The 17,399-nt window shown below is 43.2% G+C and overlaps 1 protein-coding gene across 3 annotated transcripts; it reads left to right on the forward strand.

The window, feature by feature from the left end:
* The first annotated feature begins 360 nt into the window (after positions 1 to 360).
* canx (calnexin) lies at positions 361 to 11,770 on the forward strand. 3 transcript variants are annotated; one of them, XM_072451450.1, is made up of 14 exons: positions 361 to 434; positions 518 to 576; positions 730 to 871; positions 985 to 1,066; positions 1,355 to 1,547; positions 3,768 to 3,957; positions 5,469 to 5,582; positions 6,784 to 6,940; positions 7,668 to 7,883; positions 8,005 to 8,124; positions 8,515 to 8,626; positions 8,732 to 8,862; positions 9,157 to 9,184; positions 10,069 to 11,770. In XM_072451450.1, exons 3-13 carry the CDS (start codon positions 750 to 752, stop codon positions 9,163 to 9,165), a joined length of 1,446 nt encoding a protein of 481 aa, XP_072307551.1. In that variant the 5' UTR covers positions 361 to 434; positions 518 to 576; positions 730 to 749; the 3' UTR covers positions 9,166 to 9,184; positions 10,069 to 11,770. The 3 variants fall into 3 exon arrangements, with proteins under 3 accessions (XP_072307551.1, XP_072307549.1, XP_072307550.1); XM_072451448.1 differs by lacking the exon at positions 9,157 to 9,184; XM_072451449.1 differs by lacking the exon at positions 9,157 to 9,184 and having other exon boundaries at positions 8,518 to 8,626.
* Positions 11,771 to 17,399: the final 5,629 nt, after the last annotated feature.

Raw genomic sequence — 17,399 nt, forward strand, 5'->3', positions numbered from 1 at the left:
AGTGATGATGTAAGAGAATATTTGAGATATAGAAAATGTTCGCCGGCGGACAGGTGGGTGGTAACAGGTTAAAGGGCTACATTTAGGGGCCCATAAGCTTATATTTATGGCCATTATATATATTTTTAAATGATCTCGCACAGTAATATTTGTAAGTTTGAACATAACATTTGAATTTTTGAACATTTTTCTTCTGCTGATATGAAGAAATGCATCCATGACAGATCTTCACATGTTCATCTCTGTACAGGCTAAACGTGTTACCTGGACACGTGCAAAGCAATCGTCTCATACTCATGTCTTTGTCTTTACACAAAATGGCTGTCTGGAATGATTTGTTGCTTGTCCTTGTTTGTGCAGGTGACGTACAAGGCTCCAGAGCCTCGAGGAGAGCACTATTTTGCAGAGGCTTTTGACAGAGACACACTGGACGGGTGAGGACCCTCACCCTAACCCCTCACGTCTGTACAAACCCACAATACACTTAGTTCTTACTAATCCAATGTTTGTTTTTCAGATGGGTGCTGTCCATTGCCAAGAAGGAAGATACAGATGAAGACATTGCCAAATATGATGGTAGGTTGTGTGTGTGTGTGACTGTTTCCTCCTCTGTGTGTGTGTGACCGTTTCCTCCTCTGTGTGTGTGTGACCGTTTCCTCCTCTGTGTGTGGTGACCGTTTCCTCCTCTGTGTGTGGTGACCGTTTCCTCTTTCTCTGGCCTCTCTTCAGGTAAATGGTCTGTGGAGGAGATGAGGGACACCAAACTTCCAGGAGACAAAGGTTTAGTCCTCAAGTCCAGGGCCAAACACCACGCCATCTCAGCCCAGCTCCTGAGGCCCTTCTCCTTCACCAACAAGCCTCTCATCCTACAGTAAGAACTACTATCATTTTAGATTTTTGTTTGTTTGATGTCCTAGATACTCCTAATGTACTGTAACCTTTAACCTTTGATTCAAGCACATAATCCTCTCATACTTTCTGCAGGTATGAGGTGAACTTCCAGTCTGGGATCGACTGTGGAGGAGCCTACGTCAAACTGCTCACACAGACTCCAGATCTAGACCTGGTACTGCTTCTTCTGTTACTATGAATGCTCTTAAACCTCCACTACTACATTTAAAAGCACTGATAATATTATTTCTTCAATTACTAGCACAATTAAATCCTCATCTGTGAAACCTACCAATATTATAAAACTGCAGTCTGGAGGCCCAGTACTGGAGCCATCTCCAATAACTGCATTTCATAAAATGTTATTGCAAAACTACTGGAGTTAAAACATTTGTTCAAACGGTTGTCTCCACTTTACTGTAAGGGCTTGTGGGTAATGTAGTCCTCTTTGCTGCTTGCCCAGGCCCAGTTTGTGGACAAGACTCCGTACACAATCATGTTTGGACCGGACAAATGTGGAGAGGACTACAAGCTGCACTTCATCTTCAGACACAAGAACCCCAAAACCGGCGAGTTTGAGGAGAAGCACGCCAAGAAACCAGACGCAGACCTGAGGACCTACTACACTGACAAAAAGACCCACCTCTACACTCTGGGTAAGGGTCTGGACCAATCTCTTCTGCTCAGCAGATCTGATTACATGTAGAGCCACGGTGTGTGTGAGTGTAAAACAACCCAGGAAATATGACCCGCTATATTCTTAATATATTATATATCTCTAATAAATACATGCACGTTGTGCGAAATAATAGCGATCAATCAGAGGCAGCAGACGCTTTTAAATGTGTGTCAAGGATATTTGCCTTGAAATATGAACAGAAGAAGACAGAGCAGTGGAGGAGTGTAGAAGAAGAGAGGAAGCGCTATATTAATGTATTACAAGGAGCAGAGGGGAGCAGAGGGGAGCAGAGGGGAGCAGAGGGGAGCAGAGGGGAGCAGAGGGGAGCAGAGGGGAGCAGAGGGGAGCAGAGTCCTGTTGGGAGTAGATCAGACCAGTCTTTCTGCTTTACACTTTTCACCTCCAAATCCAGATCTGCAGCTCCCACAGTTGTTACTAAAGCTGACACAGTGGGATGTTTGGTGCCTTGATTCTTTTCTCACTTGTTGGGCATCTGCTTACTTTGATTTATTATTTATCTGGTCTTGTTCTATTGTCTTTTTTATATATGTAAATATTTTAAACTTACACAAAGAAAAATAATGCTGACAAAAATGTTGGAGTCATGCAAATATATGGGGTCGTGATCCACTCCCAGTTGTCATGGAAACATCTCATTGACTGGATCTGACACCTCAGGTCATTCAGGGCCACACAACAGGTGCTCCTGCTGTTCTTCAGCACCATCCTCCAGTACTACAGTACTGCAGTACTGTGTAGTACAACAGGCGCTCCTGCTGTTCTTCAGCACCATCCTCCAGTACTGCAGTACTGTGTAGTACAACAGGTGCTCCTGCTGTTCTTCAGCACCATCCTCCAGTACTACAGTACTGCAGTACTGTGTAGTACAACAGGTGCTCCTGCTGTTCTTCAGCACCATCCTCCAGTACTACAGTACTGCAGTACTGTGTAGTACAACAGGTGCTCCTGCTGTTCTTCAGCACCATCCTCCAGTACTGCAGTACTGTGTAGTACAACAGGTGCTCCTGCTGTTCTTCAGCACCATCCTCCAGTACTACTGTACTGTAGAACTGCTGTACTGTAGTACAAAATCTGGACTGGGACACCTGTTTGAAATGTGCTCAAAGATCGTGGGTCTTGGACGGTTAGAGACCTCATACTATAACACTGCGATTGGCCAATCACATCGTTTGTGACCCCAGCCGTGTTCTACATAAGAAATATGCTGTGACCATCTGGACGTCTGAGCCAGGCTTTGTCAGGGTCAGGTTCAAACAGTCCTTCATTCATCAGTCCTTCATTCATCAGTCCATCCTAAAGGTGAAGCAGGAGCTTCATCTACAAAACACATTATTCATATGTTAATATGAGTCCTGTTTGTCAGATCTAGGGCTCCGTCACACAAACACAATGACGTTACAAAGTATTATTGTGTTGTCAGCATAGAAAAACTGATACTGTTTTAGGTTGTTGTTGGTTTGGTTTTGCCGATATATATTTTGCCATGTTAAATTGTTTGGCAAAATTCTAAGCTGATTAAAAATAATGAGCAAAAAAAGCAATTGCTTCAATGAAATGCTGTATGTTATTTACAACTTATACAAGTTTCAACTTTAAATGAAATGGGCTGGTTGTTTACCATGCAGGAGGCCCAAGAAACGCTTTGACTCCCCAACTCAAAATACATATTATAAAGCAAGCACTAAGGTTATTTTATCACACAAGGCAAAGCTCAAAGGGGAGGAGCCTCTAAGTGAAATGTAACGTAAAACACAGGGCCTTAGTAAAAGGCCGTATGGGGCCACAGTGCGGGAAGGTCTGAGGGCCACAGCCATCCATGTTTATTTACCTTTACCACAGAGAATCTCTATTTTTATTTTAAATGCCATCCATACTGTGGAACATTCCAGGCAACCAGAGCGTGTGCACGGCTGGTCGAGTATGAAAAGAAACGATTTATAATTTGAGGCAGAATTCAATCTTTTCCTTTCAGTTTTTTTTACTCTTGTCCAATCTGCTGCTAAAGATGTTTTATTCTTCCATGTCATCCAAAGAGTTGTCTAGGACATATATACTAGACATATTTATAGAGATACTTCAAAGGCCAGTTTCTCCAAAGCACCTACACACACCAAACCTCACAATACATAAACTCTTGACCAAAAAAAAACAATTTGAATTTGTGTCTTTTCTCCAGTGCTGAACCCTGATAACTCGTTCGAAGTGTTGGTGGATCAGACGGTGGTGAACAGTGGGAGCCTCCTCACAGACATGACTCCTCCAGTCAATCCTGCCGCAGAGATCGAAGACCCCGATGACAACAAACCTGACGACTGGGACGAGAGAGCCAAGATCCAGGACCCTGATGCCACCAAGCCCGAAGACTGGTGAGAAATGAGTTTACACACACCTCATTCAAGCGGAAAGTGTGTGTGTCCGTGTATAGGTGTCTGTGTGCGTACGTGCGTGTGCGTGTCTGTCTGTGTAGGTGTCCGTGTGTGTGCGTGTCTGTCTGTGTAGGTGTCCGTGTGTGTAGGTGTCCGTGTGTGTAGGTGTCCGTGTGTGTAGGTGTCCGTGTGTGTAGGTGTCGGTGTGTGTAGGTGTCCGTGTGTGTAGGTGTCCGTGTGTTTCTCTGCGTGTGCATGTGTGTTACTAGACTTCCAACAGTAGGGGGCGCTCCAATAACTCACAACAAAGCTGGAAGCTTTCGCCCAATAGCATTTCATGATGGTGTTTTTAAACAAACACATTCTTGCTGTACTGGCTCGCCTCTCCATAAACCTGACCAGTGGGCCTTGTTTGTGACTGAATGTATTTGTATTTTGTGGATCTGAGTGACTCTGTGGATGTCACATGACTCATTACAATTCAGAAGCTCACGAGCCGATACATCTGAAGGTTTTACCAAACATTTCCAATTCAGAATGTACAAAACTACATGGTGAATAATATCATTACTTTACATAAAATCCCAGTTTTATTTGTGCGTTGTGTTTGCAGTTTTGCTTCTTAGTGGCCCACGCGCTTCATTCTGTTGCAGTAATTAATTTGACAGACAATATATAACCTCTTAAAACATCTCAAACAATGTTAATTACGGAGCACAACATTTAATACGTCTAATGCATTGATTCTAGGAAATCTTTTCTTGTCGCCTGATCTAAAGATGATCAGTGCAACAGTTTTATCATTCAGCAGCAACATCAGATACAGTTTACAGAAGTTCAGTCTCTTTTATACTTGCTATGAAGTAAAAAGTGTTATGCAATTAATTGTCAAACAATATGGTGAAAAACAACAGTATATCTAACAATGGTGGTTTTAAAAATATATATAGAATTATTGCCATGCTATTTAAAAGTTGATTTGGGGTAGAATATAGCGCTGTCATGTGTCGTGGGGGAGAGTTCTGCTCTTGCACTGATCAGAACTTCTCTCATCCGGCCATGGTCATGAATGCAGCGACGTGATTGGCTGATTAGTGCCACATGCAGAAGCTCTTTCTACATTTCCACAGGAGAAGAAGCTGCTGCACACAACGAGGCAAAACGCACATAAAGCCACACGCGCTCTGAACACGAGGAGATCGTGTCTCTGCAGCAATGTGTGCTCCTCACTGCTCACAATGAACTACAGACTTCTATGTAGCAAAACTGTCAGCTTATTTTTGATTTAGACAGATAATAACCCAAAACATGAACAAAATAAAGCCTTAAACAAACTCCGAGCAGATGGAGCCGTCCAGTGTGGATCACTGATGGCGGCCTATAGTGTGACAGGAGGGAGCGACTCGAGGAAAACGAATCTAAACATTACATTTATTGATATGTCTGCATTGAGTCTGAATGGTTTTATTACAATGCTTGTGTTGACAGTGGCTCCACCCTCTTGTCTTCAGGGATGAGGACGCTCCTGCGCAGGTCCCTGATGAGTCTGCAGTCAAACCAGAAGGATGGTTGGACGAGGAGCCAGAGTACATCGGAGACCCAGACGCTCTGAAACCAGACGACTGGTGAGACACTGCACCACCTCCACCACCTCCACCGGGGTCTGATTGTAATAAAACACACAGCATTTTGAAGCCTGACGATGTGTCTTCTGAAGTAGACGCACCGTGATGAGGGTTCAAAGCGTGGGGAGTAAGAAAGTGGCTGCATGCGCTCTTTACTGGTTCAAAAAAGGTTTTACAATCAGACCTGAGCCTGTGTTGACAGAGCCTTCACCAGCAGCATCATGTCCAATGTTTATGTAATTAAGAATAAATTGGCATTCAAATTCATTCAGAGAAAGCTATATTTGATAAACTGTTCTTTTTTTAAAAGTACGTTTTTCCAACACTAAACGTGTGAAAGCTTAATCTGGGGCAGATCATCTTTTCTTTTATAGGATGAATTTGTACATGATCTCGCAACTGGAGAATAAAAATATATATGTACCGTATTTTGCGCACAAAGGCGAACTGGGGTACCTTATTTATACATATTTGGGATTTATACATATTTGGGATTTCTTTCATATATAAAGTGCATTAAGTGAAACAAAACACAGATCTCAGTCAGTTGAACTTTATTAAACATGTTCAACTCTTTCAGATCAACGTTGTTCAAACGTTAATGAACGTATTCACAACAACTCAGACTTGCTCAGTTATAACTCGTAAAATACAACACACTTTTTCAGTTCTTTCTTCATCCACAAATCCCTCAAATTCTTCTTCTTCAGTGTCTGAGTTTAACAGTTGGGCTGGATGCTGTACATCCCACATCCTTGATCATTATCAGAGTCACTGGAACCTTCTGATGGTTCTGGCCTTCGTGAAAGTTTGACAGTCGTTCCTGATGCTTCAGCTCAGAGTTTAAAGTCTGCGTCGTGAGCGTGTCTCTTGATAATATAATACATCCATGGTCTCTTGGAAAGAGCCATCTTGGGGTACCTTATTTAGGTGTCTGCGTGGCTCCTGACTTTGGTCGCCGTAATGTTTTAATAACATAGTTTACATTTCGTCAGAGCCGTGTACCTCACAATCGCAATCACAATCGAGTTAATCCACATATTAAGCGTTCTGGATTATAAAGCGCACTGACGTTTTTTGAGGAAATTGAAGGCTTTTAATTGCGCTTTATAAAGTACGGTACGCCAATATTTTCAGATATCTATCGATATTACAATCCACATATATTGTCTTTTATCTCAAACACTCTGTGTGATTCCAGGGATGAAGACATGGATGGAGAGTGGGAGGCACCTCAGGTTCCTAACTCCAAATGTGAGTCTGCTCCTGGGTGTGGCGAGTGGAAGAGACCCATGATCGACAACCCTAACTACAAGGGCAAGTGGAAGCCCCCAATGATCGACAACCCCAACTACCAGGTAACGCCTCACTGAAGAAACGCTCTTCTACTTCAGATTGGTCATAATATGAAACAAAACTTGTCTCTGGGTTTGGCAACGATCACAGACGAGGAACTAGAGCAACAGTTTGCCTCCTGTTCTGGGGCAGAAACTTTTGTATCACAAGTTCAAATGCAGCACCAGTTAGACCCAGTTTCAGCCACTGTAAGTACAGTCTGAAGTCTGCAAAGTGACTCATACCAGGCCGAGTGGGGTCAAAGAGGACCACACGGGTACCAAACCCTAAAGCAGTCTGGCCTCTTAAGCTAAGGAGGGGTCCTCACATCAGCCAGAGGATTGGAGGAGAGAGAATGCTGACTCGGGTCAAAACAAGACAGCAAAAAGCAGACAGAAAATATCATTTTCTCACCAAATGCCCTTTTGATCCCTCTAGACAGCGAGAAATGTCACAAATACAGTGCAATGGTTATTTAGAGTGTTCTACTGAACACCCAGTGTCCTCGCTGGGCTGAGGTTGAAGGATGGCGATGGGACAAAACGTGTGAAAAGTACTACGGCGCTCGCACAGTGATCTTAATATCCTATTATCTTAATATCATTCTATTAAGATCACTCTTTTCATACCTGCCGTGATCTTAATACCTGGCTGTATATTTTGAGTATGGCGTGCCATGCCAAAACCCCTCAGTGAGAACACTGCATTAGTGTGACATCACTGTCTGAAAGCTCATTTCTCTGTCATCAGGGCGTGTGGAAGCCCCGTAAGATTCCCAACCCGGCCTTCTTCGAGGATCTGGACCCATTTAAGATGAGCGCCTTCAACGCCGTGGGCCTGGAGCTGTGGTCCATGACATCAGAGATCTTCTTTGACAACTTTTTCATCACAGACGAGCGTAACACGGCCGACAGGTGGGCCACGGAGGGGTGGTCCCTCAAGAAGAGTGCAGAGAGCGCCGCCGAGGTAAGAATTCAGCAAAGTTCCCCAGGCTCTACTCCTCCTCCACTGGCTCTACTCCTCCTCCACTGCCCTCTGCTCCTCCCCTGGCTCCTCCTCATTGACCTGATTGCTTGTGGTGTTGCAGCCTGGTTTGGCCACTCAGATGCTGTCTGCTGCTGAGGAGCGTCCGTGGCTGTGGGTGGTGTATGTTCTGACGGTGGCTCTGCCCCTCGTCCTCATCATCGTCTTCTGCTGCACTGGGAAGGTGAGACTTATAACTCTGAACCTTGTGAAACCGAAAAGAGATTGTGTGTGAGATATATATATATATATATATATATATATATATATATATATATATATATATATATATATATATATATATATATATATATATTAATTATTACTACTACTGGAATCTGGCCATGAGAGTACAGTATTATTTTCTCCTTTATTGATTCTGGATGTGATTAAGTTCTTCAGCTCTTGCTGCATTAAAGAAACACTGATTGTCACGACTTTCTCTTGTCGCTCGGTTGAGACAGACTCTCTATTGTAGTGACAGGAAGACGGAGCGACAAACGCCCAAATGAGTTGAATGTTTTGTGAAGTGTTTTCACTTGTGATCATGAACGTTCTTTTATGTCCTCAACAGAAGAAGATTCCAGCTGCAGATTATAAGAAAACAGACGAACCACAGCCAGACGTGAAGGAGGAGGAAGAGGAGGAAGAGAAGGCTGCCCAAGAGGAAGACAAGAGCAGCCCAGGTACGACTACACTGCAGCTAGAACAGGACTCAACATAGGACTGAGCGGCCGCTCAGGAGGTTCATCCTCCAGCTTCTTACTACTGAGTGACGTTGTGTGTTTCAGTGGCAGAGACTGAGGCGGTGGTGGAGGAGGATGCAGCTGAAGCAGAGGAGGGAGAAGAAGCAGAGGAAGGAGAAGATGGAGAAGAGGAGGAAAAGGCAGAGGAGCTGGAGCAGGACACGGAGGCGGATGAGGTAAACACAACCTGAGCTTTAGCTCTCCAGATCAAACATGAGGCGGGTTGTTCCAATGCTATATATATTTATTTACTCTGGCCTCGGGAGGCTGTCGACAGAGTCCAGAGGTTAAATGAGGAAACACAAATGTATTTGCTGTCAATATTTAGACAAATACACCTTGACTCAGTATCAGAATCTCAGTAACACGATCGGAACAACCCTAATCGTTTTCTATTGCTACGAAAATATAAGGAAACGTTTCACTTCTGAATTGGAGGAAAGTTATGTCATTAAACTACTGTTTATTAGAAAAAATAATTTTGGATGTTACAAAGAGGTAAAGGCAGAAAAAACTTTGAAGTTTATCTTTTAAAATACATGCATTTGATTGGTGTATTTCAGATCATGTTTGATGCTTTCCTCTGACAAAATCATGAGCCAAATCAAATATTGATTCTTTTCTGGGGTCGTTGTTCTTAGTTCTTAGTTGTTCAGGTGAAGGTGTTGGTTACTCTTTCATTCTGACTATTGCTAAGTGTGAACCAGGACTAACATTCAGCACATTCAATCAGACGACACCAGTAGGTCTCCATGGTAACATAAACTGAACACCTAACCTGCTCTGGACTGTTTGAAGTGTCCACTCTGGTCCAGACATGGGACACCATCGAGGGCCCCGCCCTGTTTTGTGCTGTCCAAATGTCCAGCAGGTGCAAAAGTTGTGCACCCAAACTTTCCCATGATGCACTGCATGTGATTATGGTCACTATGGGTCAGTCGACCACATCGCAGTGTGTGAGTGTGAAAAACAGTGACCAGTGTCTTTAACTGGACACGACACGTCTGAGGCAGAAGAGCTGTTTGACATTCGCTCTGATTATGAATAAACTCTAAAGTCTGTCGTTAATAATCAATCTGTTTTTCCTGAGATCCATCTGGACTAAAACGTGTGATTATTGGTCCATAAGAATATGAATGTTATGATCTTGGTGCAGCTGCAGCGTGTGAGGACGAGGGACCAGGGTGGACATTTGGACACAGCCCAGGACTGAATCAGGGTTTAAATAAGTTTGTCTTTACATGCAGTTTAGGGCCTTTTTAAACGTCTGTAAACGCTTCTTCTCAAACTGCTCTCTGAATTGGAAAAGGCTGCAAACTTTATTATTCTTAACGCTGCAGTTTCAGTTTTCTTCATTTCTCCATTTTGCCCTTTGTTTGTAGAAACTGGAGGAGGACATTCTGCGCAGATCTCCCAGAAACAGGAGACCCCGAAAGGACTAAACGAACTCCTCTCTCCACTAAAACGCCCAAAACCCACCTCTTCTTCTCTCTGAGGGCATTGGTTAACAGACACCGGAAGACCCTCCCCCTCTGCTCTAAGGAAGACTCTGATTGGACAAAAAGCCTGGGACTGAGAGAATTTTCAGAAACTGTATCATTCCATAAAAAAACATGGAGAACCGCCGTCCGTCGCTACGCTAACAGAAGTTAAGACTAGGCTAATATGCTAAAGCTAATAAAGGTAGAAAACAAGCCGGCCGGTCAGACCAAACCGCGGAGTCTAAAGCTGATGCTAATGACTTGCTCAAAGGTTCGAATGGATTAAAATAGTCTTTTTGTTGCTATTCAGCGCTGTATCTGATGAAATCCTGATTCATTTGGAAGTACGTGAACATAAGAGTCGAGGATTATACGTGTTTCTAGTCAAAATATGTAATGATGTCGTGAAAGTTTGTTCAGGGACTCGTGTACGTACCTGTTCCCTTAGAAATCGTATGTATTCCCAGATTTAAATCCCCCCCGTTGTCTTTTCTAAATGTTAAATTTGGCTACAATTAGTTTTAATTTCTTTCAAATCCAAATTAGTTAGATGCAGGTGAACAACTCTCCATACGAATCGACCCCACAAGGAAAGAAAACGGCACTAACTCGAGCGCTTATCCCACTTTTGTTCACCCGGTTTCCCCGAAATGTGTGTCTAAACGGCGTTGCACTTCTTGACCACGCCCTTTTGTACAGAAATGGAAAAAGTACCAAAAAAAGTCGTTTTATTAGCTTAAACTAGAAATGAAAACATAGCTTGAAAATCCTTTTGTCTCCATTTTGTACGAGAATCTGAAAACGTTTAATCAGCGTGATCTGAACTGACCTAGTATTTCCTGACTCCAGAACCTTAAATCCAGTTTGAATATTTCAACTTAAACGCCACTATTTTAAATCATGAACTAATTAGCAAGTCCTTAGTATTAATACGTGTCAATAATGATCCCTTTGTCATCATTGAATCAGAATAAATGGCTGTGTTGGCTTCACCTAATCAAAGTACTTTTGTCCTTAACATTTTTATTTTTCATATTGACTCTGAATACTGTGCACTGATTGGTTGGCGGGCGGTGGGTAGGTTTGTAGTATCTTTGTTTAAAATAAATAATTATTAATATTGGAGGATTTTCTTTTTGGCCTCACAGCTCCATGTTTTCATTTTTTAAAACTCGCTTTGTCTTGATGCATCCACATTTGTGCTTATTTTCCTTTTTTTTTTTTTTTTTTTTTTTATGTAGGTGGGTCCAGTTACATGTGCACGGATACTTTTACACAGTATTTATGTTTTGCAAACTGATGTCTTCTAATAGCTGAATCTTTTTTGATTTCTTTGGACATTGCCCCTTTGTCTGGACGGATCCATTTGGATTTTAAAACGATTCCCTGGACATGTAACTGGCCTGAAGTCTTGCCCAGTCTAACTCTAGTCTGACCCCTGCTGTTTATCTGTCGTCATTTCTCCTTTTTTAAAATTTTATTTTGTAATTGTTTTCTCCAGCAATGTTCTTTGTAGAGACAGGCGTGACGCTGAGATACTGTGACCGAGGCTGAGTGTGCATGGAACAGATGTTTGATGAATAAAAATACTAAAGTAAATGGACTCAAGAGTGCGTTACTATGTGATGATGTAACTTGTGGAGGGTCTGCTTTGTGTTTCACAGTATAACAGTGTTTTTATTCTTTTACAGGTGTTTTAATAGTCTGGCTCGCAGTATCTCCATGGACGAGCAGTAATAGACCCTTTAGTATACTTTAAACAGAATAAGCCGAGCAAAGACTGAACTGGCCGAATAAAATGAACGTAAAGGCCAAGAAGATGCACATTTTCCATTAAAGGGGATGTACCACATGACTTTGTTAGGTCGAGTTGATACTGTTCTGGTTGGCTCTATTTATAGAAGATTTATTTAGTTACAGTTGGCATTACTGTGGCTGCAATTATCTGTGAAAAACTAGAATGCTCAGAATTCATGAGACAGTGTAAAGTGTGTCCTGTCTGCTGCAAACCGTGAACTGGGTCAGTTTTTCACGTTTTAGACCATATTATGCCTCTAGTGCCTCTAATTTCAGATTGTCAAACATTTAACTGCTGGAAATGAACAAGAGAAGCTGATGTTAATCCTGTAATGAAGAATGCCATGGACATGTTCTTTTAGCAGAATGAATGCTACTGAGAGTTCATTCTTCTTTGTGCCTGTTGCATAAGCTAAATTATAACTTATCCAAACGTTTAGTTAACAGATGCAGAAATATAAATCTACATATTTTCCAACACAAGCTCATGCAGGAGATGCACCTGTCATTAGAGCTCATCGTGTGGACACTGGGTCAGGGACTTGGTCATGGGGAGAATGACTGACCAAAATTCATTCTCCTATCTAGGAGTACATTTTAGAAAACTCTGCACACGTGTAAAGTAAGTAAATGTTATTTGTACAGCACCTTTCATAAAAACACATAAAACTTACAGTGAGCAATACATATACAACTAAATACAGTAAAATCAAATGTAATTAAAAGTGTGCGTCTTTTGGACTCGATGGTGTTGTTTTTATGATACTTGCTTTTACAGCTGTTTTATGCCGTTATTGAAAATAAAGAAAGTTAGATTGGAATAAATAATGTGGGATTTGTTCAGTCAACACAAAGTAAGAATCTAAACCAGAACTTAGGCTCATAATATCTGCAGTTAATTCACATATTCTATTCTACTTTATTTTCCCTTAATTGTCTTTTGCTTTTGACCCATCCTTCAACCTTCAACCCCTGAGTCAGGACCAGTCTGGGGCCGAGGCTGGTTTTGTTTTTATAAATGCTGCTAAATGGAGCTCATGCGGTTGTTTTCTTTTATTTATATCTTTAAAAGTTTAAAACATAAAACACAACAGACAGAACAGAACTAGAAAGCAAAATTAGGACTATGAGATTAAAATTAATTGCAAAATTATATCAACTGACAAAATAAAGACAATCACAAAACGGATGAATTCAAATAGAAGTCCCAGTCAGTTACAGTCAGTTACATTTGTCCATTTCCAAATTAAGTACAAATGTTTGTCTTTCCATTTGTCTATTGTCTGTTATAATGTCAGTCCAGTCTTTGATCGTTGGTGAAGTTGGTTTCATGTGATGGCCTTTTTGTCCACTGCCAAAAGTACATTCCAAAGGTTTCCATTTATTGTGTCCATGTACATGGTTCAGTCTACAGTGCATTATTCATTTCAGTCCAATATTTTTTAACAACACGGCCGTCCCAAAACACGTGATGGTGGTTTGATTCCTGGCAGCCACAGTCAGTATTTCCTTGTGAATAATTGGCCATTATTTTGGTTCACACCAAAACTGATGCAGTTCAGGCAGAAGAAGGAGGCAGCGCTCTGAGCGGTGAGAGGAGGATTTAGCAGAGCCGTGTTGAGAGCTAGATCTCAGGAAACTGGCCCAGCAACTCAGCTCCTTCTACTCTAGGTTTGAGACCACCCACCGTCCCCCACTGTGGACACCTCTGCCATGTCCCAGCTTCAAATCGTCCATCATCGTCCCTGTCCCCAAGATGCCCCAGATCACTGGACGTCATGACTACAGACCTGTGGCGCTGACGTCTGTAGTCATGAAGTCATTTGAGCGCCTCGTCCTTCCCCACCTCAAGTCCTTCACCTCCCCCTCCTGGACCTCCTGCTGGACCTCCTGCTGGACCTCCTGCTGGACCTCCTGCTGGACCTCCTGCAGTTCACCTACAGAGCCAACAGGTCTGTGGACGACTCCATCAACCTGGCTCTCCACTTCACCCTGCAGCATCTGGGCTCCCCGGGAACCTATGTCAGGATCCTGTTTGTGGACTTCAGCTCTGCATTCAACACCATCCTCCTGCTCTGCTCCTGGACAAGCTCTCCCAGCTCAACGTGCCTGACTCCACCTGCAGGGGGAGCAATGACTCCACTCCACCTGCAGGGGGAGCACTGACTCCACCTGCAGGGGGAGCGCTGACTTGCTGATGGATGGAGGCAGTGCTGGGGAAGAATGTCTCAAGCCCTCGGATTATCAGCACAGGAGCTCCACAGGGCTGTGTACTTTCTCCCCTGCTCTTCTCTTTTTACACAAACGACACCACCCTCATCGGGCTCATCTGGGACGGGGATGAGTCAGTCTACAGGAGGGAGGTGGAGCGGCTGTTGTCCTGGTGAACCTGTAGTTCAATGCCAAGAAGACAGTGCAGATGATCGTGGGCAGGAAAGTCACTGCCCGGCCGGCACCATCACCCAGGACCTAAAGTGGGGGCCCACCATCAGCTCCCTCATCAAGAAGTACCTCCGCCTCAATGTTCTCCTCTGTGTATGACAATATAAACGCAAACAATTCTGCCAATCAGGGCACAGAAGAATTAACAACGTTTCTTTTATCTTCATGCTCTGCAGCATTAGACATTAGTCTTAAAGCCAAGCATCCTAAACTTAAAGCTGAAGCTTCATAACTTCATCAGAACAGCAGGAGCAGCGTGCAGATGTGCAGAGAGAAAATGGGGTAAGGATGGACTTGTAGTGTCTAAAGAAAATCTTAAAGAACAGTGGAGAAGCTACCAGAAATTGTAAAATATGAAAAGGCAAAATACTTTTCAGGCATCATCTCTAAATATGTGCACGAACCGCAGATGCTTTTGAAAACTGTAGCTTCCATTTGAAACCCCAGTCCACTTCAATAGAGGCTTCAACTCGGTATGTGAGGATTTTCTGGCATATTTTAAAGGTGAAGTTGATTCTGTCTGGTCTAATATTATGACCACGTCTCTTATTCTGGGCATAAAGCTTAATCATGCTGCTCTTTTTATCATGCGGCTCCAGGTCCTACCCGGCTGACAGGTCATTGAATGTAAAAGTTGGGGACTCCTTTTCTTTACTGGACCCTCTACATTGTGGAGTCCCACAGGGCTCTATCCCCGGACCTATTCTTTTTTCTTTGCACCTCCTGCCACTGTCAAATCTTTAGAAAACATGGGATCATATCACTTTTATGTGGACGATTGCAAGTAAAATATTGTTTCCTGACGACCCTCTTGAAACGTTTGGATGATGTCAAGGCTTTGATGGCGATGAATTTCCTCAACCTAAATTAGTCAAACATGGAAATTGTTGTTTTTGTGCCTAACAAAGCAGGTGATTTTAATTTAGACTTGGGGTCTTACATCAGGTCTACAGCCACCAACCTTCGCGTCATCATTGATGGAGATTTTAAGCTTGAAAAGTAGACAAATGCCGTGGTTAAATCTAGTTTTTATCTTTTAGCGACTTGGAGCAGGTGATCCGTGCTTTTATCTCAACACTGTAATGCACTGCACACTGGGATCAGCCAAGCTAACAAGCTAACAAGCTAACATGCTAACCTGTCACGCTTACAGTTCCAAATTCCTCGGCAGGTCCTTAACTGGCCCTTGTTGTAGAGAACATACACCTCATGCTCACTGCACTGGCTCCTCCTTCATTTTAGAGTAGATTTTAAAGTTTTATTGTTTGTTTTTAAAGTGCTTCATGGACTGCCCCCCTCATATATTTCAGACCTCATTGTTCCCTACGCTCCTGCGCTCGCTGAGGTCTGAGGGCCAGTCCCAACTTCTTGTCCCAAAAAACGAGACTCAAAAGCCGAGGCGACCGGGCCTTTTCTGTCATCGGCCCCTCACTTTACAACGCCAACTCCACATAAAGACGGCACCTTCGGTTGATACTTTTAAGTCTTCTTTAAAAACGGACTTTTATTCACCATCGCCATTTAACCCAGCATGAGAATTTAATAAGTTGTATTTTGTTTGTGCGTATTTATTCATATTTTTATTTTGATATTATAATTATTTTTTAAACATACTTTGCTTGTGCTTGTTTTGTACTCTGCACTATGCAGTCTTTGTGTTGGTAAAATGTGCTTTACAAATAAAGTTGGACTGGATTGAAGATCTCTCACTGTTGTGTCGGCCTACGGGCCAAACAGCAGTGCAGAGTGCCCGATCTTCTTGGAGTCCTTGGGAGGGGAACTGGACACCAACTGGGGACTCCATTGTTCTACTGGGGGATTTCAACACCAACTGTCAATGACAGTGACACCTGGAGAGGGGTGATCGGGAAGAACGGACTCCCCGATCAAGCACAAAGGTGTCCATCAGTGCACGTGGCAGCGGGACACCAGAGGCCGGAGGTCAATTATCGACTTTGTTGTCATGTCATCTGACCTCCGGCCGCGTGTCTTGGACACTCGGGTGAGGAAAGGGGCGGAGCTGTCAACTGAGCACCACCTGGTGGTGAGTTGGTGGACAGACTTGGCAGACCCAAGCGCATTGTGAGGGTCTGTTGGGAACGTCTAGTGGAGCCCCCTGTTGGCAGAGTCTTCAACTCACGTCTCCGGGAGAGCTTCTCCCAGATCCCAGCGGAGGCTGGGGACATTAAGTCCGAGTGGACCAGGGGGCCCTGATTACCTTAAGTCTCTTGATGTTGTAGGACTGTCTTGACCTCTGGACTGGTAGACCGGGGTGGGGGTCCCTCTGTTCTCAAAGGGGAACTGGAGGGTGTGTTCCAACTACAGAGGGATCACACTCCTCAGCCTCCCCGGTAAGGTTTATTCTAGGGTACTGGAGAGGAGAATACGACCGATAGTTGAACCTCGGATCTAGAAGGAACAGTGTGGTTTTTGTCCTGGTCCTGGAACACAGGCCACTCCAAGTGTATGGGGAGTCTTTACTTCAAGTGTATGGGGAGTCTTTACTTCAAGTGTATGGGGAGTCTTTACTTCAAGTGTATGATTAGTCTTTACTTCAAGTGTATGGGGAGTCTTTACTTCAAGTGTATGATTAGTCTTTACTTCAAGTGTATGATGAGTCTTTACTTCAAGTGTATGATGAGTCTTTACTTCAAGTGTATGGGGAGTCTTTACTTCAAGTGTATGGGGAGTCTTTACTTCAAGTGTATGGGGAGTCTTTACTTCAAGTGTATGGGGAGTCTTTACTTCAAGTGTATGGGGAGTCCTTACTTCAAGTGTATGGGGAGTCTTTACTTCAAGTGTATGGGGAGTCTTTACTTCAAGTGTATGGGGAGTCTTTACTTCAAGTGTATGGGGAGTCCTTACTTCAAGTGTATGGGGAGTCTTTACTTCAAGTGTATGATTAGTCTTTACTTCAAGTGTATGGGGAGTCTTTACTTCAAGTGTATGGGGAGTCCTTACTTCAAGTGTATGATTAGTCTTTACTTCAAGTG

Source organism: Eucyclogobius newberryi, unplaced genomic scaffold (genome assembly GCF_026437365.1).
Source record: "Eucyclogobius newberryi isolate DKJ021-1_F unplaced genomic scaffold, fEucNew1.0.hap1 SCAF_19, whole genome shotgun sequence".
Classification (NCBI taxonomy): Eukaryota; Metazoa; Chordata; class Actinopteri; order Gobiiformes; family Gobiidae; genus Eucyclogobius; species Eucyclogobius newberryi.

Coding starts and splice junctions, on each gene's coding strand:
- canx (XM_072451448.1), top strand. CDS start 750: ATGAGGGACACCAAACTTCCAGGAGACAAAGGTTTAGTCCTCAAGTCC. Junction 1,067..1,354: donor AGACTCCAGATCTAGACCTG/GTACTGCTTCTT, acceptor CTGCTTGCCCAG/GCCCAGTTTGTGGACAAGAC. Junction 3,958..5,468: donor GCCACCAAGCCCGAAGACTG/GTGAGAAATGAG, acceptor TCTTGTCTTCAG/GGATGAGGACGCTCCTGCGC.